The sequence below is a fragment of the Lucilia sericata genome, unplaced genomic scaffold (assembly GCF_015586225.1).
Source record: "Lucilia sericata isolate MDLA Ls3-8-SP2 unplaced genomic scaffold, ASM1558622v1 Contig004198F_arrow, whole genome shotgun sequence".
NCBI classification, from domain to species: Eukaryota; Metazoa; Arthropoda; class Insecta; order Diptera; family Calliphoridae; genus Lucilia; species Lucilia sericata.
The window spans coordinates 1-21,880 of NW_023997182.1; the positions used below are offsets into that span (position 1 = coordinate 1).

At 29.5% G+C, this 21,880-nt stretch overlaps 2 protein-coding genes and 1 pseudogene across 2 annotated transcripts; 2 read left to right on the forward strand and 1 right to left on the reverse strand.

Moving 5' to 3' along the window:
* Positions 1-1,179: 1,179 nt before the first annotated feature.
* LOC119615142 (probable cytochrome P450 28c1) lies at positions 1,180-4,442 on the reverse strand. Its single transcript, XM_037971223.1, has 7 exons — positions 4,199-4,442; positions 3,994-4,132; positions 3,732-3,932; positions 3,262-3,672; positions 3,070-3,193; positions 1,477-1,749; positions 1,180-1,366 (listed from the first exon to the last, which is right to left on the reverse strand). The coding sequence occupies exons 1-7, from the start codon at positions 4,381-4,383 to the stop codon at positions 1,194-1,196; spliced, it is 1,506 nt and encodes a 501-aa protein (XP_037827151.1). The 5' UTR covers positions 4,384-4,442; the 3' UTR covers positions 1,180-1,193.
* A 2,045-nt stretch (positions 4,443-6,487) lies between these two features.
* LOC119615139 lies at positions 6,488-14,523 on the forward strand. The gene is made up of 15 exons (XM_037971221.1): positions 6,488-6,913; positions 7,117-7,224; positions 7,288-7,392; positions 7,461-7,877; positions 7,940-8,063; positions 8,128-8,397; positions 8,460-8,621; positions 9,316-9,332; positions 12,547-12,891; positions 12,969-13,076; positions 13,140-13,244; positions 13,312-13,728; positions 13,791-13,914; positions 13,974-14,243; positions 14,306-14,523. Exons 1-15 carry the CDS (start codon positions 6,581-6,583, stop codon positions 14,470-14,472), a joined length of 3,072 nt encoding a protein of 1,023 aa, XP_037827149.1. The 5' UTR covers positions 6,488-6,580; the 3' UTR covers positions 14,473-14,523.
* Positions 14,524-15,142: 619 nt separating this feature from the next.
* Positions 15,143-18,811, forward strand: LOC119615141 (annotated as a pseudogene).
* The last annotated feature ends 3,069 nt before the right edge of the window (positions 18,812-21,880 follow it).

A 21,880-nucleotide genomic window follows, 5' to 3' on the forward strand; every position in this document is an offset into this window, starting at 1 on the left:
GTTCTAGTTCTGTTCTAGTTCTGTTCTAGTTCTGTTCTATGTTCTAGTTCTGTGTTCCAGTTCTGTTCCAATTCTCTTCTAATTCTGTTCTAATTCTGTTCTAATTTTGTTCTAGTTCTGTTCTAGTTCTATTCTGGTTCTGTTATGGTTCATTTCAAGTTCATATTTCAAAAAAAAATCAACATTTTCAATAAAAATCTGATTTTTCACTAAAAATATAAATTTTCCTTAAAAATCCGATTTTTTATCAAAAATCTAAATTTTCACAAAAAATCATAATTAAATAAACAAATTTTTAATGAAAAATTATTTTAACTAAAAGTCATATTTTTCACTAAAATCTATATTTTGTTTTTAAAGAAATTACGATATTTATCTAAAAAATAAATGTAATCAAATTTCTTAAAAGAGCTACAAGATTTCTTCGGATTTCTTCTAATGGGAGCTATGTGTTCAACCTAACCTAAAATCAATTTTATACTTTTTACTTAAAATTTCCCCCATAATCTGTCAACAATTTGACCTTGTCAACATACAAAAATATAACTCATTAAAATCATTATTAGTTCTCATCAAATTTATTTAGATTTATTACCTTTTTTGATACAAGAAATCGAAGTTCCCTCCATACATTCACAAAATGTTGATTTAATTATAAGTTTTTTGAACTTGTTAACTTACCTGAAATGAAAACAAAATAATAATACAAATAAACAACAAATAATTTAAAAAAACAAAATTTTAAAATAACTATTATTATCTTCAAAAAAAAAAATCTTATTGAAAATTAAACAATACAAAGCAACACACAATCTAAAGTAAACAAACCGAACAATAAGATTCGCTTTTTGTCATGGAAATTTTGCGTTGGGGAAATCAATCGAAAACTAAAATAATAAAAAATGCATGTTCAACGGCTAGAAATACAAATAGTTTAAGTGCTACATATGTAGTACATAGTAACATATGTTAGTAATAATAACCTATTTAAAATTATTTCTGATCTTTAATATTTTAAAAAGTAGTTTTTCTATAACAACAAAAGAAACTAAAAAGGTCAATGTTAAGGCACAATATAAATGTAACAATATTAATAAATAAACAATACCATCGACGTTTTATATTTTGCTTTTATTTTGACTGCAATAAAAATGACAATAAAATCATAATGTTAATCGTTAGTATTGACAAGTTTAGGTTTTTAAACGATTTTCAAAATCCAACCAAACACCACCAGCATGTAAAGCTAGAAAACTTTTCGCATCTAATCGATAATTATGTTGGGTTTTTGTATTCAGTTTAACACGAAACGACTTAATTAGAGAGGAAATCGCTGATTTACACTGAACCAAAGCAAAACGCATACCTAACAAGATAAAAGGAAATTGAAAAAAAGATTTTGGAGAAAAATTTAATATGTAAAACATTAATTATTTATAATAGTTGTTTGTTTTAAGTATTCATATAAATTGTTACCCAAACATGTACGCGGACCATCTCCAAACCCTAAAAATACTCCATGATCTTTGAAATGTTTAACACCGCCACCATTTGTTGGTAAAAAACGTTCAGGTTTAAATTTGTTGGGTTCCGGATAGTATTGTGGATCATGGTGTAGAGCATAAATCGGTATCATTATTGATTCTCCTTTTTCAATTTTAAGTACTCGACCATCTTTATTTTTCACTTCATAGGATTGGGTACAACATTTGGTAGCCCATAAACCGGGGGGATAAATCCGCAAAGATTCTTACAAAGGCATAAAAAAACATATTTTTTTTACATTCAGGCCATGAATACAAAAAAAGATAATGTTTACTATAAAAGAATCAAATTTTTTAGAAAATAGCTCAGTTCTAGTTTTGTTCTAGTTCTGTTCTAGTTCAGTACTAGTTCTAGTTCAATTCTAGTTGAGTTCTAGCTCAGTTCTAATTCAGTTCTAGTTCAGTTCTAGTTCAGTTCTAGTTCAGTTCTAGTTCAGTTCTAGTTCAGTTCTAGTTCAGTTCTAGTTCAGTTTAAGTTCATTTTCTAGTTCAGTTCTAGTTCAGTTCTAGTTCAGTTCTAGTTCAGTTCTAGTTCAGTGCTAGTTAAGTTCTAGTTCAGTTTAATTCAGGTCTATTTCAGTTTTGTTCAGTCTAGTTCAGTTCTAGTTCAGTTCTAGTTCAGTTCTAGTTTCAGTTCAGTTCAGTTTCTAGTTCAGTTCTAGTTAGTTCTCGTTCAGTTCTAGTTCTAGTTCAGTTCTAGTTCAGTTCTTGTTCAGTTCTGTTCAGTTATAGTTCAGTTCTTTCTAGTTCAGTTCTATTCAGTTCTAGTTCAGTTCTAGTTCAGTTCTAGTCAGTTCTTAGTTCGTTCTAGTTCAGTTCTAGTTCATTTCTAGTTCAGTTTCTAGTTCAGTTCTAGTTCAGTTATAGTTCAGTTCTAGTTTTCAAGCTCTAGTCGTTCTAGTTCAGTTCTAGTTCAGTTCTAGTTCAGTTCTAGTTCAGTTCTAGTTCAGTTCTAGTTCAGTTCTAGTTCAGTTCTAGTTCAGTTCTAGTTCAGTTCTAGTTCAGTTCTAGTTCAGTTCTAGTTCAGTTCTAGTTCAGTTCTAGTTCAGTTCTAGTTCAGTTCTAGTCAGTTCTAGTTCAGTTCTAGTTCAGTTCTAGTTCAGTTCTAGTTCAGTTCTAGTTCAGTTCTAGTTCAGTTCTAGTTCAGTTCTAGTTCAGTTCTAGTTCAGTTCTAGTTCAGTTCTAGTTCAGTTCTAGTTCAGTTCTAGTTCAGTTCTAGTTCAGTTCTAGTTCAGTTCTAGTTCAGTTCTAGTTCAGTTCTAGTTCAGTTCTAGTTCAGTTCTAGTTCAGTTCTAGTTCAGTTCTAGTTCAGTTCTAGTTCAGTTCTAGTTCAGTTCTAGTTCAGTTCTAGTTCAGTTCTAGTTCAGTTCTAGTTCAGTTCTAGTTCAGTTCTAGTTCAGTTCTAGTTCAGTTCTAGTTCAGTTCTAGTTCAGTTCTAGTTCAGTTCTAGTTCAGTTCTAGTTCAATTCTAGTTCAGTTCTAGTTCAGTTCTAGTTCAGTTCTAGTTCAGTTCTGTCTATATTACCATGTATACAAGCATCCAAATAGGGCATTTCGTTAAGCTTCTCAAAACTAATTAAACCGTTTGCATCGCAGGCCTCCATTACTTCAGAATGCAAGATTTCCTGCGCTTCAGGTTCTCGAGCCAACTATAGGTTTAAAAATAGAATAATTTTTATTACAGTCACTCTCTGTCCTTCTAATTCCTAAAACTCACCATTAACAAACAATGCGAAATTACCGTGGCCGTAGTATCCAAACCATCGATTAAAAAGGTCATGGTATGTGAGTACATATCGGTATCCTTTAGTTTATATAAATCTTTAATTTTTAATAAATGACTTAAAATGTCAAGGTGCTCATTATTATCATCACAACGTAATTTGTAGGCTTTATTCATTAGATCCATGAAAAAATCCTCACAATCCTGAGGAAAGAATTTCGCCCTATAGAAATTTAAAATACTAGGCACAAGGCCCACAATAATAGTATACAGAATAAATGCTGTATTATGTTCGGCAAATTTCCTAACATTTTCGGTTATGGGAAGGGGCTTAGACGAAAAGCTGTTAGCTTGAATACCCAAAACACAATCACTTAAGCTTTCGGAAGTGAAGCGTAAGGAAAGCTGTTGAAGAGGTTAAGCTTAATGTTTAAAATATTTAGCTTAATTTCGAAACAATTTACATCTTTGCCATTTATACAACGACGGCCCTGTTGCTTAATAAATGTCACCAATTGTTGGCAAACATGTTGCATATTTTGATAAGATTGTTTAATGCGGGCACTTGTTAAGCCGGGTGTTATTAAAGATCTTTGCAAACGCCATTCTTCACCCATTAGAAGAAAGGGATTTTTAGCTATTAAGGGATCTTTAGCTCTGTCAATCTGTAATATTGATAATAATATTTAATAAGATAATAAATATTTATTAAAACAAAATATCTACCAATTTTCCCACATCATTATCTTCGAAATTATTGAAAGCAGTCACGAATATTTCATGCACTATCTGAGGATCCAATATCATTAATTGTGGCGTGCGCATCAGATAAACCCCCACAAAATTTTCAGTGGTTTTATAACACCTTAAATAGTTAGCATATAATTTATTTAAACTTGATCAATATCATTATTATCATTATTAACTCAACTTGTATATATCATGTAAATCGTCACCAAAATGTTGTTTACGTAATAGTAAATTGGGAAATGAACCCAGTAAAGGTTTCGGTTTGGGTCCCTTGACATTCTTCTTATGCCAATAATCAAAATTCCAAGTAAGAAAATAATATATAAGTAATGCAATTGTTATAAGTAAAATTATTATTATAAACATTATTTGTTTTAGAAATAAGAAAAGAAAAATATTAAATTTAATTTAAACCGGCACAACCCGCATCCACTAAGATTTAATATCAACTGATATTAAACGAGTATGGTGCGTGAATTAGAAAATTAGAGAGCATGTGAAATTATATGACAGATGTATTGGGTTAATAGACAATGACTTTTATTTTTACTATACAAAATATACACATTTGTATACCCTACAGTTAAGAATATACTGAAGATCACATATCCGGTTTTCGAGATACGTTATAACAGCGAAGAAACATATGGTTTTATAAAATTTGTTGTTTCTTCTGAAAGTCCAATCTCTGTTATATATTCTTTCTTCTTCCAGATATTCTAACCTAAAGCTTGAAACAACTATTAAGTTGTGCCGAGCTAGAAGTGAAGACCCCTTCTACACAGAGGGAAAAAGAAATATACACGCCTAGTACCAAATTGACATCAAACATTTTATAATTTTTCAATAACATCCGTTGTCAAAGTATATACGACAACACTATGTACGTTGTCAACGTACAACAATTCGTTGTCGAAATCTAAATTTTATGGCCTATAAAATTATCTTTTGTCGATTCATCGCTATATATGATTCTTGAACTTTGAGCCCTAAAGTCATTTTGTGAAGGGGATCTTATATGAGGGTGGGTGGGGGTCTGGTGTAGGGTTTATTATAAACTGATCGTTATAAAATTTGACAAAGAGACTTAGGTTCCTATAAAATATGTTCATGTAGAATTTCACCGCTATAGATGATTCTTTTAGACAGTTATGAGTGCTAAAATGATTTTCTGAAGGGGACCTTATATTTCGGATAGGGTCAATTCTGAGCCGATCCTTATAAAATTTTACAAAGAGATTTAGGTTCCTATAAAATATCGAATTTCACCGCTATCGATGATTCTTTTAGACTGTTATGAGCGTTAAAGTCTTTTTCTGAAGGAAATCTTATATAGGGGGGCCAGGCGAAATCGTGAACCGATATTCCTCATTTTCAATACCAAACAAACTGCATCAACTAAAAGTATCTATGTAAAATTTTGATCGGTAGCTACTTCCATTTGGACTCTAGATCATCTTAAAATCTAATAAGGACCCAAAATATATATACTTTTAGGGATCTTAGACGAATATGTTACAAAGGGAATGACTAAAACCATATATGGTGGGTATAAAAAGCATCATTTAGGAGATATGAGTTTAAAAAATTTACCAGTTTTTACCACCCTAAACATTCGAATTTCCAAAAGGGCCCTGCACGAGCAATGTGCAAAATTTAAACTTGAATACTGTTTCAAGTTTAATTTTATCGTTTAGAAATGCGAAATTTATTTAAAAAAAATTTATTTCATTCTGACCCACAGTGCAGATGATGATCTCTAATCGTTACACAAAAAAAGTTCATAACGATTTGATTTTGTGGATCGTATAAAAGCTTTATTTACAAAAGCCTAAGCTTTAAATGAGCTTTTTGACACTGTTAAATGAATGATTAAAAAAACAAAGTTGCCAGACCTGTTTCAAACACGTTACATTTAACAAATGTGACCTTGAAAATAAAACCGTTAATTTGAATTAATATATTTTTATACCAAATAAAAAGTATGACGAAATGTTAGATTATGCTGATAGTAATATTTAGAAATATACTATATAATTTAATTTTTTTTAATTATTTTAAAGATCGGATCAATATAATACGTTTAATAATAAAAGCTCTGATTTAAGTAAAGTTTTATAAAGTTTTACTTAAGAATGTTATCAAATTTAATAACTTAATCAATTTATAAACTATATATAATAAGATACCCTTATCTGAAATGTAAACACAACTTTTTACCACAAAAATTTAGAACCCTATTATAATACACCCCTGAATTTTGTTATTGTTTACTATACTGATAATAAATTTGAAATTTTTCTGATGAGAGTAAACTTTTCTTAAAATGCATGCACTCAAGACATTCTTATCTCTTGACCATTTATTAGAATAGAATTTCTTTCTGTTGATCAGAATTTTGATAAGCTGATATTATTATTTGTGAAAAAAAATGTACATAAATGTCCAATTTTCTATAAAGTACACTCAGTTACTTTTTTCACTTACTAAGTGAATGATGTTTTAAGAAAAACTAAAATAATTTAAAAAATAATAAATAAGAAAATTAAGAAAAATAATTGAAATGGATACTTGGTTGATAACAATAACCCTACTTTTGGGTGCTTTGGGTTTATTTTATATATTTCTAATGTGGAATTATGGCAAATGGCATAAACGTGGTGTTCCCGAGGCCAAAACCTATCCAGTCGGTGGTTCATTTCCCTCAGCTATAACACAAAAACGTCATATAATCTATGATATTGATGAAATTTATACAGAATATAAAAATTCCAATAGATTTGTGGGAGTTTATCAGTGTCGTTCACCACAATTATTGATTGTGGATCCTGAATTGGTTCATAAAATTTATGTTAATGATTTTAAATCGTTTCATGATAATGAATTTTCAGATTTTGTAAGTATCTATTATGAGAATATACTTATATTAACATATAAATAAGAATTGAACTTAACAATTTAGCGTAACAATAAACTTTGGCACAATATATTGTGAAAGCTCTATTGAAGGTCGAAACTTTTTCTATATATAATGAATTAGAGCAAAATTTTCAAAATTGATTAATAAGATAAACTAAACCTAATTTTTAATATTTTTAGGTTGATGATAAATCTGACTTAATTTTGGCCAATAATCCATTTTCCTTAAAAGGCGATAAATGGAAGGAACGTAGATTAGAAGTTGTACCCGGTATGACTCCAAATCGTGTAAGTATAAAACAGATTGAAATTACACAAAACCGATACATTAAATAAAGTAATTATTTTCAGATTAAAAATGCTTATCCAGTAACATTAGATGTCTGTAAACGTCTAACTCAATATATAAAAGAAAAATCGGCAAAGGCCGGCAAAAATGGTTTAGATACCCATGAGGTAAGTTTCTATATAATAATATAAAATCATAAAATTTTCTTATTTTTTCCCATATGAAACTTCAACAGCTATGTTTACGCTATACTTCCGAAGTTGTAACCGATTGTGTTTTGGGCATAAAAGCAGAAAGTTTAACCGATAAACCTACACCCATTTTAGACATGATCAAAGGTCTATTTGGACAAAATTCCATGTTTCTTATTTATCAAATACTTGTTGGTTTTTTGCCCAGTTTAAAACATTTCTATAAAGCGAAAGTATTTCCCGATAAATCGAGGGAGTTCTTCTTTCATTTAATGCAGCAATCCATAGATATGAGACGTCAACAGGGTAGTGTAGGAGAACGTGGGGATTTCTTAAATTATCTATTACAATTACAAGATAAGAAAGGTTTAAATACTAACGAAATGGCTTCGCATATAATGACATTTATAACGGATGGTTTTATAACAACAGCATCTGTAGTTGCCCATTGTTTGTTAGAGGTAAGTTTTCTAATAACTCTCAAATTTAACATAAGTCCATAATGATAAAATTTATTTTATAGCTAGCCAGAAATCAACAAACCCAAGGAAAATTGCGTCAAGAAATATTGGAAAATCTCGATAGTGAAGGGATTTTAACATTTGAAAAACTATCGGAATTGCCCTACTTGGATGCCTGTTTCCATGGTAAGTTTAAGATATTTTTACAAGTATTTTTACAATAAAATGTTAATTCTCCTTCTTACTTTAGAATCTTTACGTATCTTTCCTCCGTTGGCGTTTACCACCAAACTTTGCACTGAACCCATTGAGTTGGTCAACAAAAACGGCCAAATTCTTAAAATGAAAAATAATGATGTAGTTATGATTTCACACTATAGTTTATATCACGATTCAAATAATTTCGAAGATCCTGAAAAGTTTAAACCCGAAAGATTTTTACCTGAGAATGGCGGTACTAAAAAATATCGTGATGAGGGTAAATTTATAGGTTTCGGTGATGGTCCACGCATTTGTTTGGGTAAGTAGTTGTTTGTAGTTTTCTTTTATATAAATTTATTTTAATTGTTTATTTTTTCTTAGGTATGCGTTTTGCTTTGACCCAGGGCAAAGCGGCCATTGTTGAGCTGGTGCGTAATTTTAATATTAAACCTAATCCCAAGACTCGCAGTGATAATTTATTGGATAAAACTGAATTTATTTCACGTATCGAGGGTGGTGTTTGGTTGGATTTTGAACCGAGAAGTTAGTTTTGTAAAAGTTTTTTTTGTTATTCGATGTTAAATTTAAAATAAATTGTAAAGCATATAAATATTGTTTTTTTTGATTTTATTTGTGAATTTTGTGACAACAATGCCAAGATTCTAAAGTGGACCGTCGATAGGTATAATTTTCCTTAAAGCAGCCCTTCTAAACCCTCACATTATGTATTAACTTACAGTCAGAAGAATATTTCCCATGGAATTGAACTTTTATCTTGTTATCATTTTAAATGGGCGTGGCACTTCCCATATGAATTAAATGCAAAAAAAGTATTTAAATCATACAAAAAAAAAAGCTGAAATTCTCAAATTTTGCACGAACAACTTTAAAATCTATATGAACTTTAAAAAACGCACGGACTAGGACTAGGGAAAGGGGGCATGGCATCCACATATGAATTAAATACAGAAGTTCGTACATCTGGGACACTACAGGTCATATACATATAATTTGATGGTGGGTGTATAACATTCGGCATAGCCAGATATAACATTCTTTCTAATCAAAAAAGAGCTTTGAGAATAAAAAAATAATAATACTAATAAATAAATTGTAATCATTTTTTTTCTTAAACTTTTGATAACCTCTTCTTAATAAGAACTTTAAATTACAGTATAAATACATATGTAAATCCTATTGTGTTCATTGTAATCAAGTATCTCTACCTTAAAATTAGTTTATCTACTACTAATAGTAAATAAACTCTTACACGGTAGAGTGATGAAATTATAAATGTCTAATTCATCACTTAGCAAATTATTAAGGCGTGAGGATAGCCCCCCATAAATGTGTATGTTGTTAATGATTGATAAGAATGAAAGCACAATAAATTAATTATTAACACATAATTTTATGAGATAAAATTAACTACTTTTTTAATAATATTGCGGATTCTTGGTAACGAATTATTTTTATTTGCCTATTTTAAAATACCAGTTAAACTTAGTCCAATCAGTTAGTTAGTTTGTTTGGCTGTTAGTTGGTTAGGTAGTTAGTTCGTTAGTTAGTTAGTTAGTTAGTGAATTAGTTAGTTAGTTAGTTAGTTAGTTAGTTAGTTAGTTAGTTAGTTAGTTAGTTAGTTAGGTTAGTTAGTTAGCTAGTTAGTTAGTTGGTTAGTTAGTTAGTTAGTTAGTAGTTAGTTAGTTTAGTTAGTTAGTTAGTTAGTAAGTTAGTTAGTTAGTTAGTAGTTAGTAGTTAGTTAGTTAGTTAGTTAGTTAGTTAGTTAGTTAGTTAGTAGTTTAGTTAGTTAGTTAGTTAGTTAGTTAGTTAGTTAGTTAGTTAGTTAGTTAGTTAGTTAGTGTAGTTAGTTAGTTAGTTAGTTAGTTAGTTAGTTAGTTAGTTAGTTAGTTAGTTAGTAGTTAGTTAGTTAGTTAGTTAGTTAGTAGTTAGTTAGTAGTTAGTTAGTTAGTTAGTTAGTTAGTTAGTTAGTAGTAGTTAGTTAGTTAGTTAGTTAGTTAGTTAGTTAGTTAGTAGTTAGTGTTAGTTAGTTAGTTAGTAGTTAGTAGTTAGTAGTTAGTTAGTTAGTAGTTAGTTAGTTAGTTAGTAGTTAGTTAGTTAGTTAGTTAGTTTAGTTAGTTAGTCTGTTAGTAGTTAGTTAGTTAGTTAGTTAGTTAGTTAGTTAGTTAGTTAGTTAGTAGTTAGTTAGTTAGTTAGTTAGTTAGTTAGTAGTTAGTTAGTAGTTAGTTAGTTAGTTAGTTAGTTAGTTAGTTAGTTAGTTAGTTAGTTAGTTAGTTAGTTAGTAGTAGTTAGTTAGTTAGTTAGTTAGTTAGTTAGTTAGTTAGTTAGTTAGTAGTTAGTTAGTTAGTTAGTTAGTAGTTAGTTAGTTAGTTAGTTAGTTAGTTAGTTAGTTAGTTAGTAGTTAGTTAGTTAGTTAGTTAGTTAGTTAGTTAGTTAGTTAGTTAGTTAGTTAGTTAGTTAGTTAGTTAGTTAGTTAGTTAGTTAGTTAGTTAGTTAGTTAGTTAGTTAGTTAGTTAGTTAGTTAGTTAGTAGTTAGTTAGTTAGTTAGTTAGTTAGTTAGTTAGTTAGTTAGTTAGTAGTTAGTTAGTTAGTTAGTTAGTTAGTTAGTTAGTTAGTTAGTTAGTTAGTAGTTAGTTAGTTAGTAGTTAGTTAGTAGTTAGTTAGTTAGTTAGTTAGTTAGTTAGTTAGTTAGTTAGTTAGTTAGTTAGTTAGTTAGTTAGTAGTTAGTTAGTTAGTTAGTTAGTTAGTTAGTTAGTTAGTTAGTTAGTTAGTAGTTAGTTAGTTAGTTAGTTAGTTAGTTAGTTAGTTAGTTAGTTAGTAGTTAGTTAGTTAGTTAGTTAGTTAGTTAGTTAGTTAGTTAGTTAGTTAGTTAGTTAGTTAGTTAGTTAGTTAGTTAGTTAGTTAGTAGTTAGTTAGTTAGTTAGTTAGTTAGTTAGTTAGTTAGTTAGTTAGTTAGTTAGTTAGTTAGTTAGTTAGTTAGTTAGTTAGTTAGTTAGTTAGTTAGTTAGTTAGTTAGTTAGTTAGTTAGTTAGTTAGTTAGTTAGTTAGTTAGTTAGTTAGTTAGTTAGTTAGTTAGTTAGTTAGTTAGTTAGTTAGTTAGTTAGTTAGTTAGTTAGTTAGTTAGTTAGTTAGTTAGTTAGTTAGTTAGTTAGTTAGTTAGTTAGTTAGTTAGTTAGTTAGTTAGTTAGTTAGTTAGTTAGTTAGTTAGTTAGTTAGTTAGTTAGTTCGTTAGTAGTTAGTTAGTTAGTTAGTTAGTTAGTTAGTTAGTTAGTTAGTTAGTTAGTTAGTTAGTTAGTTAGTTAGTTAGTTAGTTAGTTAGTTAGTTAGTAGTAGTTAGTTAGTTAGTTAGTTAGTTAGTTAGTTAGTTAGTTAGTTAGTTAGTTAGTTAGTTAGTTAGTTAGTTAGTTAGTTAGTTAGTTAGTTAGTTAGTTAGTTAGTTAGTTAGTTAGTAGTTAGTTAGTTAGTTAGTTAGTTAGTAGTTAGTTAGTTAGTTAGTTAGTTAGTTAGTTAGTTAGTTAGTTAGTTAGTTAGTTAGTTAGTTAGTTAGTAGTTAGTTAGTTAGTTAGTTAGTTAGTTAGTTAGTTAGTTAGTTAGTTAGTTAGTTAGTTAGTTAGTTAGTTAGTTAGTAGTTAGTTAGTAGTTAGTTAGTTAGTTAGTTAGTTAGTTAGTTAGTTAGTTAGTTAGTTAGTTAGTTAGTTAGTTAGTTAGTTAGTTAGTTAGTTAGTTAGTTAGTTAGTTAGTTAGTTAGTTAGTTAGTAGTTAGTTAGCTTAGTTAGTTAGTTAGTTAGTTAGTTAGTTAGTTAGTTAGTTAGTTAGTTAGTTAGTTAGTTAGTTAGTTAGTTAGTTAGTTAGTTAGTTAGTTAGTTAGTTAGTTAGTTAGTTAGTTAGTAGTTAGTTAGTTAGTTAGTTAGTTAGTTAGTTAGTTAGTTAGTTAGTTAGTTAGTTAGTTCATAATGATCAAATCAAAAATATTTCTGAAGGTTTTCAGTGAACTTTTATAAACCTTTAATTCAGAAAGTTAGAAAATTTCATCAGTTTATGAATTCATATTAGATACCCTTATCTGAAATGCAAACACAACAAAATAATGATGCAATTTTAAGTTGAATTTGCCCAAAAAGAAGTTTAGAATCCCATTTTACTACAGCTCTGAACTTTGTTATTGTTTACTTATCTGACTCTAAATTTTAAAATTTGTTTGGTGAGAGTAAACTTTTGTTAAAATTTTTGCACTCAAGTCATTCTTCTCTTGACCATTTATTAGAATATAGTTTCTGTTTAGCAATCAAAATTTTGATAAGCTGATAATATTATTTGAGAGATGTTTTAAAATCTTAAAATTTTTTACAATATAAACTCCCAATTTTTAATGAAAAACTCTTAGTCATTTCTTTCATTTGCTAAGTGAATGATCACTAAAAAATCTCTAAATAAATTTTTAAATATATAGAAAATAATTAAAATGGATACCTGGCTGATAACCATAACCCTATTTTTGGGTGCTTTGAGTTTATTTTATATATTTCTAATGTGGAATTATGGCAAATGGCGTAAACGTGGTGTAGCCGAGGCTAAAACCTATCCAGTGGCTGGTTCATTTCCCTCAGCTATAACACAAAAACGTCATATCATCTACGATATTGATGACATTTATAGAGAATATAAAAATTCCGACAGATTTGTGGGAGTTTATCAGAGTCGTTCACCTCAATTATTGATACTGGATCCTGAATTGGTTCATAAAATCCATGTTAATGATTTTAAATCGTTTCATGATAATGAATTTTCAGATTTTGTAAGTATCTGTTTGGCTTTTTATAAAATCTTGAAAATTGATTTATATATACATATCTTATTTTCAAATATTTTTAGATTGATGAAAAATCGGACTTAATCTTGGCCAATAATCCATTTGCTTTGAAAGGTGATAAATGGAAGGAACGCAGATTAGAAATTGTACCCGGTATGACTCCAAATCGTGTAAGTATAAAACAGATCGAAATTACACAAAACAGATACATTAAATAAAGTAATTATTTTCAGATTAAAAATGCTTATCCAGTAACATTAGATGTCTGTAAACGTCTAACTCAATATATAAAAGAAAAATCGGCAAAGGCCGGCAAAAATGGTTTAGATACCCATGAGGTAAGTTAATATATAATAATATAAAATCTATAATTTTTTTATTTTTCTCAATATCAAACTTCAACAGCTATGTTTACGCTATACTTCCGAAGTTGTAACCGATTGTGTTTTGGGCATAAAAGCAGAAAGTTTAACCGATAAACCTACACACATTTTAGACATGATCAAAGGTTTATTTGGTCAAAATTCCATGTTTCTTATTTATCAAATACTTGTTGGTTTATTGCCCAGTTTGAAATATTTCTATAAAGTGAAAATATTCCCCGATAAATCGAGAAAGTTCTTCTTTCATTTAATGCAGCAATCCATAGATATGAGACGTCAGCAGGGGAGTGTAGAAGAACGTGGGGATTTCTTAAATTATCTGTTGCAATTACAAGATAAGAAAGGTTTAAACACTAACGAAATGGCTTCGCATATAATGACATTTTTAACAGATGGTTTTATAACAACAGCATCTGTAGTTGCCCATTGTTTGTTAGAGGTGAGTTCTCTAATAACTCCCAAATTTAACATAAGTACATAACAATAAAATTTATTTTTTAGCTAGCCAGAAATCAACAAGCCCAAGAAAAATTGCGTCAAGAAATATTGGAAAATCTCGATAGTGAAGGGATTTTAACATTTGAAAAACTATCGGAATTGCCCTATTTGGATGCCTGTTTCCATGGTAAGTTTAAAGACTTTTTACAAATAATTAAAAATATTTAATTCTTCTTCTCACTCCAGAATCTTTACGTATCTTTTCTCCCCTGCCGTTTATCACCAAACTTTGCACTGAACCCATTGAATTGGTTAATAAAAATGGTCAGATTCTTAAAATGAAAAAGAATGATGTAGTTATGATTTCTCACTATAGTCTATATCACGATCCAAATAATTTCGAAGATCCAGAAACCTTTAAACCCGAAAGATTTTTACCTGAGAATGGTGGTGTTAAGAAATATCGTGATGAGGGTAAATTTATAGGTTTCGGTGATGGTCCACGCATTTGTTTGGGTAAGTAGTTGTTTTTAGTTCTGTTTTATATAAATCTATTTTAATTGTTTATTTTTTCTTAGGCATGCGTTTTGCTTTGACCCAGGGTAAAGCGGCTATTGTTGAGCTGGTTCGCAATTTCAATATTAAACTTAATCCCAAAACCCGCAGTGATAACTTATTGGATAAAAATGAATTTATTACACGTATCGAGGGTGGCGTTTGGTTGGAATATGAGCCTAGAAGTTAGACTTTGTTAATGTTTTTATTAAATAAAATAATAAATTGAAAAGTATATCGATATTACTATTTTTATTTAAAGTGGATACTAATTTAATTCTAAAGAGAACCTTCGATAGAGGCTCTTCAACACCTCTTATTTCTACCTTGAAGAATATTTAGTTTCATAAGTTGCGAAACCGTTTTCCCTTAAGTAAATATAACAAATATTATCCTTTCAATTTTAGCGTCGAATATTTATATATAACTTCCTTCCCTAGTATCTTATTCAAGTACTTAGTATATATTCCGTAATAAAATCTCCTTTGGGGAACGTTATCTTGCTATACTTCCCGTATCTTGGTATAGATTACAATAAAAATACCGGCATATAAAACTTGTTACATTAATCATAACAATAATAAATAAACAAACGAAAGCTTTTAAGTATATTTACTACAAAGAGCTTTTAAATGCTCCATCATCTGTTCTACACACAAAAAATAATAACCCACTCATGAACGAGTACTTAAACAAAATATGTATATCACAAATTTCAACCGGCAAATAAACACCATGACTAGGGAAAATACTACACAATAACAATCATTCTGTTTACAACAACCAACAAAACGTGACACAAAGAATACAAGATATAAGAGGAACAGCAATTGATTAAATTAACTAAAAATACACAAATTTAAACAGGAAAACAATGCTATTAATAACTCTTTGGTTACTATTGGCTGTGATCTTCGTCATCTATATATTTCTTATAAGGAATTTTAATTATTGGAAAAGACATGATGTTAATGGACCAAAACCTGAGATTATTTTTGGCAATCTACCTAGTGCCATAACGAAGAAGAGGCATTTCATGTATGACCTATGGGATATTTATAAGTAAGTATTATTTTCCATTAATTAAAATAAATTGAAGTCAATTGAGTCCATTGATATTTTAACTATTGGGAATACTATTTTTAACAAAAATCGTATTCCTTCTCTTTGCAGTTCATATAAACTACTGAAGATTTTGTGGGTATATTTAAAAATCGCACTCCACAACTAATGATTTTAAATCCAGCATTGGCTAGAAGTATTTATGTTAGTAACTTCAAACATTTCCATGATAATGAACAAGTGAAATTTGTAAGTTATTTGAGTTTTTTTTGAGAAAACAAGTTAGATCGTATCATAACTATGTAATAGTTAACTAACTAATTAACTAACTAACTACTAACTAACTACTAACTAACTAACACTAACTAACTAACTAACTAACTAACTAACTAACTAACTAACTAACTAACTAACTACTAACTAACTAACTAACTAACTACTAACTAACTAACTAACTAACTAACTAACTAACTAACTAACTAACTAACTAACTAACTACTACTAACTACTAACTAACTAACTAACTAACTAACTACTAACTACTAACTAACTACACTAACTAACTAACTAACTAACTAACTAACTAACTAACTAACTAACTACTAACTAACTAACTAACTAACTAACATACTAACTAACTAACTAACTAACTACTAACTAACTAACTAACTAACTAACTAACTAACTAACTAACTAACTAACTAACTAACTAACTAACTAACTAACTAACTAACTAACTACTAACTACTAACTAACTAACTAACTAACTCTAACTAACTAACTAACTAACTAACTAACTAACTAACTAACTACTAACTAACTAACTAACTACTAACTAACTAACTACTAACTACTAACTAACTAACTAACTAACTAACTAACTAACTAACTAACTAACTAACTAACTAACTAACTAACTAACTAACTAACTAACTAACTAACTAACTAAACTAACTACTAACTAACTAACTAACTAACTAACTAACTAACTAACCTAACTAACTAACTACTAACTAACTAACTAACATAACTAACTAACTAACTAACTAACTAACTAACTAACTAACTAACTAACTAACTAACTACTAACTAACTAACTAACTAACTAACTACTAACTAACTAACTAACTACTACTAACTAACTAACTAACTAACTAACTAACTACTAACTACTACTAACTAACTAACTACTAACTAACTAACTAACTAACTAACTAACTACTAACTAACTACTACTAACTAACTAACTAACTAACTAACTAACTAACTACTACTACTAACTAACTAACTAACTAACTAACTAACTAACTAACTAACTAACTAACTAACTAACTACTACTAACTACTAACTACTAACTAACTAAACTACTACTACTAACTAAACTAACTAACTACTAACTAACTACTAACTAACTAACTAACTACTAACTAACTAACTACTACTAGAACTTTACTAGAACTGAACTAGAACTGAACTAGAACTGAACTAGAACTGAACTAGAACTGAACTAGAACTGAACTAGAACTGAACTAGAACTGAACTAGAACTGAACTAGAACTGAACTAGAACTGAACTAGAACTGAACTAGAACTGAACTAGAACTGAAGAACTAGAACTAGAACAGAACTAGAACTGAACTAGAACTGAACTAGAACTGAACTAGAACTCACTAGAACTGAACTAGAACAGAACTGAACTAGAACTAGAACTGAACTAGAACTGAACTAGAACAGAACTAGAACTGAACTAGAACTGAACTAGAACTGAACTAGAACTGAACTAGAACTGAACTAGAACTGAACTAGAACTGAACTAGAACTGAACTAGAACTGAGGGTCAGTCGATGAATAATTGTATGCCCCTTCGTAAAATAAATTCATTTTACATATTTATGCTACGATTTCGTTTAATTAATTAACTTGTTTAACACTTTTTCATTGCAGACTGATGAGAAAACCGACTTTTTGTTCGCGAACAACCCATTTGTGGCTGGAGGTGAGAAATGGAAGGAAAGAAGATTACAAATAACACCCGGTTTAACACAACAGAGGGTACGTTTTAGAATATTGTATATACAGTAGTTTTTCCGATTTAACGAACCCATATGTTAAACTTTCTAGATCAAAAATATGTTTCCCGTAACTTTGGAAATCTGTAAACATATGTATGTGCCGTTATATTGAGGAACAAATTAAGGTGCCTGCGAAAGAGGGCATCGATGGCAAAGATGTAAGACAAAACTTCCTTATATACTTAAATTTCGCATTAAAAATAAATTTATTTTAAACAGTTATCTTCCCGTTTTATGGCCGATATAATAGCAGACTGTGTAATAGGTCTTAAAAGTGATAGTTTTAAAGATCGCAACGCCTCACCTTTACTCATAATGCAAAATCAAATGTTTGAATATTCATTTTTATACTCCACTTTATTGGGTTTATTTCTGGGAATTTCGAAATTCTATAAGCAACGTTTTCTTACCAAAAAGTTTGAGGAGTATTTTATAGATCTTATGGGTAAAGCGGTAGAATTAAGAAAAGGCATCAGTGCTGACAAGTCTGTGGAAGAGAGAGCTGACTTTTTGAATCATTTATTACAATTACAAGAGAAAAAGAGTCTAACGCAAATGGAAATTTCAGCACATACAATGACTTTTCTATTAGATGGGTTTGAAACCGTGTCTTCGGTATTGGCTCACAGTTTATTAATGGTAAATATATTTGGACCTGAAAGCGCATTGCTTTTATTTCACACGTGTCTTTATAATTTAAGTTGGCCCGCCATCCAGAAGTTCAGCAAAAGGTGCGTTCGGAAATTAATGAAAAAGTGGGTTCTCAAAGGAATTTTGAAGTCATATCTGATTTACCATATTTAAATGCCTGTATACATGGTCAGTATGACTAAGGCTTCATACATGAAATTTTTAACTAATATTTGTTTATCTCTATTTACTTCCAGAAATTCTTCGTTTCTTTCCCGTAGTATTTAGTGCTCGTAAAGTCTGCACCGAAACCATAAAACTTACTAATAGAAATCGCAAAAGTTATTAGGTTCCCAAAGGTCTTGTGGTGGTTATACCTCAATATTCCATAATGATGGATGAAAAATTTTACCCAAATCCTATGGAATTTCGACCAGAACGTTTTCTCGAAGAAAATGGTGGAGTTAAGAAATATTTTGATATGGGTGCCTTTTGGGGTTATGGAGATGGACCACGTATTTGTTTAGGTGAGAAAAAATTACAAATTTATTGGGGTTGATGCTCAAATATTTTCTTCGCATTTAAATTTTAGGCATACGTTTCGGTTTAGTGCAAATAAAAGCAGCCTTAGTGGACATTTTAAGTAAATTTGTTATCAAACCAAATCCTAAAACCAGATCTGATTATACATTTGATCCCAACTATTTTTTGGCACGATTGGATGGTGGTATTAATTTAGATTTTGAATTGTTATAAGAATTTTTGAAAAGGTTAAATTTGCAAAATTAACTATTCAAATTTCTATGTATTTAATAAATAATAAATTATTTTCTCACTTACCCCTTTAAAAATTTGTATATCTGCAAATACAAAAGAAAAATAATTTATTGTTAAACATGTGTTGAATATAAATTTATTGTTGTTTAATTAGTTTGAAATAATTTGTTGATATAATCATTAGTTTTTATTTGTGGAGGTGATTAGAATATTAATTAATGAATGAATTAACAAAATTTTAATCCAAATGACAAAATTTAGAATTTTGGGGCCACTAGACCCCAGTTTGGTATTAATAGTTATTGTAAAATATCTTTTTAGAATACTTTTAATTAAAAATAATTTAATTCTAGTTCAGTTCTAGTTCAGTTCTAGTTCAGTTCTAGTTCAGTTCTAGTTCAGTTCTAGTTCAGTTCTAGTTCAGTTCTAGTTCAGTTCTAGTTCAGTTCTAGTTCAGTTCTAGTTCAGTTCTAGTTCAGTTCTAGTTCTAGTTTCTAGTTCAGTTCTAGTTCAGTTCTAGTTCAGTTCTAGTTCAGTTCTAGTTCAGTTCTAGTTCAGTTCTAGTTCAGTTCTAGTTCAGTTCTAGTTCAGTTCTAGTTCAGTTCTAGTTCAGTTCTAGTTCAGTTCTAGTTCAGTTCTAGTTCAGTTCTAGTTCAGTTCTAGTTCAGTTTCTAGTTCAGTTCTAGTTCAGTTCTAGTTCAGTTCTAGTTCAGTTCTAGTTCAGTTCTAGTTCAGTTCTAGTTCAGTTCTAGTTTCAGTTCTAGTTCAGTTCTAGTTCAGTTCTAGTTCAGTTCTAGTTCAGTTCTAGTTCAGTTCTAGTTCAGTTCTAGTTCAGTTCTAGTTCAGTTCTAGTTCAGTTCTAGTTCAGTTCTAGTTCAGTTCTAGTTCAGTTCTAGTTCAGTTCTGTTCTAGTTCAGTTCTAGTTTTCAGTTCTAGTTCAGTTCTAGTTCTGTTCTAGTTCAGTTCTAGTTCAGTTCTAGTTCAGTTCTAGTTCAGTTTGTTCATTTCTTTCTAGCTCAGTTCTAGCTCAGTTCTAGTTCAGTTCTAGTTCAGTTCTAGTTCAGTTCTAGTTCAGTTCTAGTTCAGTTCTAGTTCAGTTCTAGTTCAGTTCTAGTTCAGTTCTAGTTCAGTTCTAGTTCAGTTCTAGTTCAGTTCTAGTTCAGTTCTAGTTCAGTTCTAGTTCAGTTCTAGTTCAGTTCTAGTTCAGTTCTAGTTCAGTTCTAGTTCAGTTCTAGTTCAGTTCTAGTTCAGTTCTAGTTCAGTTCTAGTTCAGTTCTAGTTCAAGTTCAGTTCTAGTTCAAGTTCAGTTCTAGTTCAGTTCTAGTTCAAGTTCAGTTCTAGTTCAAGTTCAGTTCTAGTTCAAGTTCAGTTCTAGTAGTTCAGTTCTAGTTCAGTTCTAGTTCAGTTCTAGTTCAGTTCTAGTTCAGTTCTAGTTCAGTTCTAGTTCAGTTCTAGTTCAGTTCTAGTTCATTTCTAGTTCTTCTAGTTCAGTTCTAGTTCAGTTCTAGTTCAGTTCTAATTCAGTTCAGTTCTAGTTCAGTTCTAGTTCAGTTCTAGTTCAGTTCTAGTTCAGTTCTAGTTCAGTTCTAGTTCAGTTCTAGTTCAGTTCTAGTTCAGTTCTAGTTCAGTTCTAGTTCAGTTCTAGTTCAGTTCTAGTTCAGTTCTAGTTCAGTTCTAGTTCAGTTCTAGTTCAGTTCTAGTTCAGTTCTAGTTCAGTTCTAGTTCAGTTCTAGTTCAGTTCTAGTTCAGTTCTAGTTCAGTTCTAGTTCAGTTCTAGTTCAGTTCTAGTTCAGTTCTAGTTCAGTTCTAGTTCTAGTTCAGTTCTAGTTCAGTTCTAGTTCAGTTCTAGTTCAGTTCTAGTTCAGTTCTAGTTCAGTTCTAGTTCAGTTCTAGTTCAGTTCTAGTTCAGTTCTAGTTCAGTTCTAGTTCAGTTCTAGTTCAGTTCTAGTTCAGTTCTAGTTCAGTTCTAGTTCAGTTCTAGTTCAGTTCTAGTTCAGTTCTGTTCAGTTCTAGTTCAGTTCTAGTTCAGTTCTAGTTCAGTTGTAGTTCAATTCTAGTTCAGTTCAGTTTAAGTTCAGTTCTAGTTCAGTTCAGTTTAAGTTCAGTTCTAGTTCGGTTCTAGTTCAGTTTTAGTTCAGTTCTAGTTCAGTTCTAGTTCATTTCTAGTTCAATTCTAGTTCAGTTCTAGTTCAGTTCTAGTTCAATTCTAGTTCAGCTCTAGTTAAGTTTATGTTCAGTTCTAGTTCAATTCTAGTTCAGTTTAAATTCAGTTCAATTCTAGTTCAGCTCTAGTTAAGTTTATGTTCAGTTCTAGTTCAATTCTAGTTCAATTCTAGTTCAGTTTAAATTCAGTTCGGTTCTAGTTCAGTTCTAGGTTAGTTCTGTTCTATAATTCAAATTGTCTATAATTTAGATAATTTTAAGAAATTTTTTTTTTAATTGTCTATATTTGTAAAATTCTTTTAATTTTCTAAACATAAAAAAAATTTTGAAAAAATTTTTGAAAAACTTCTAAATCATAAATAAATTAAATGGAAAAATGGGATTCGAGAATTTCCGTTTCGCATCGCTAATAAGAACTATAAACATACATATGATCGGAATAGATATTTATTTAATTTGCAAATTTCGAACCAAAAATCTCTACTAATTAGTTAATTGTAGTTGTATAAACCTAATTGAATAGATATTTAACTAAAATTTCTATTTTATCTATCTTATCAAATATTTATGTACAGTTTTCCTGTTATCACTAATTAATATCAAATAAAACTTTTTTAGTTTAATCATTTGAAGCTGATGAAATCGATTCTAAATATTAATACGAATTTTAAGATTTTTATTACTCTATGGAAATACTGCAATTTCAATTTAGAATCATTAAATTATCATATTATTGTACTCTCTCACATATATGTATATACTTTTTTAATCTCTCCGTTTAATCAAAACTACCGTAATAATGATAACATAGCTAATTCGAAATTATTCTCATAACCAAAAAAAAAGCTCTCAATTATTGTTTATTTAGAAGTGAAATTATGAAAAATTATCCAT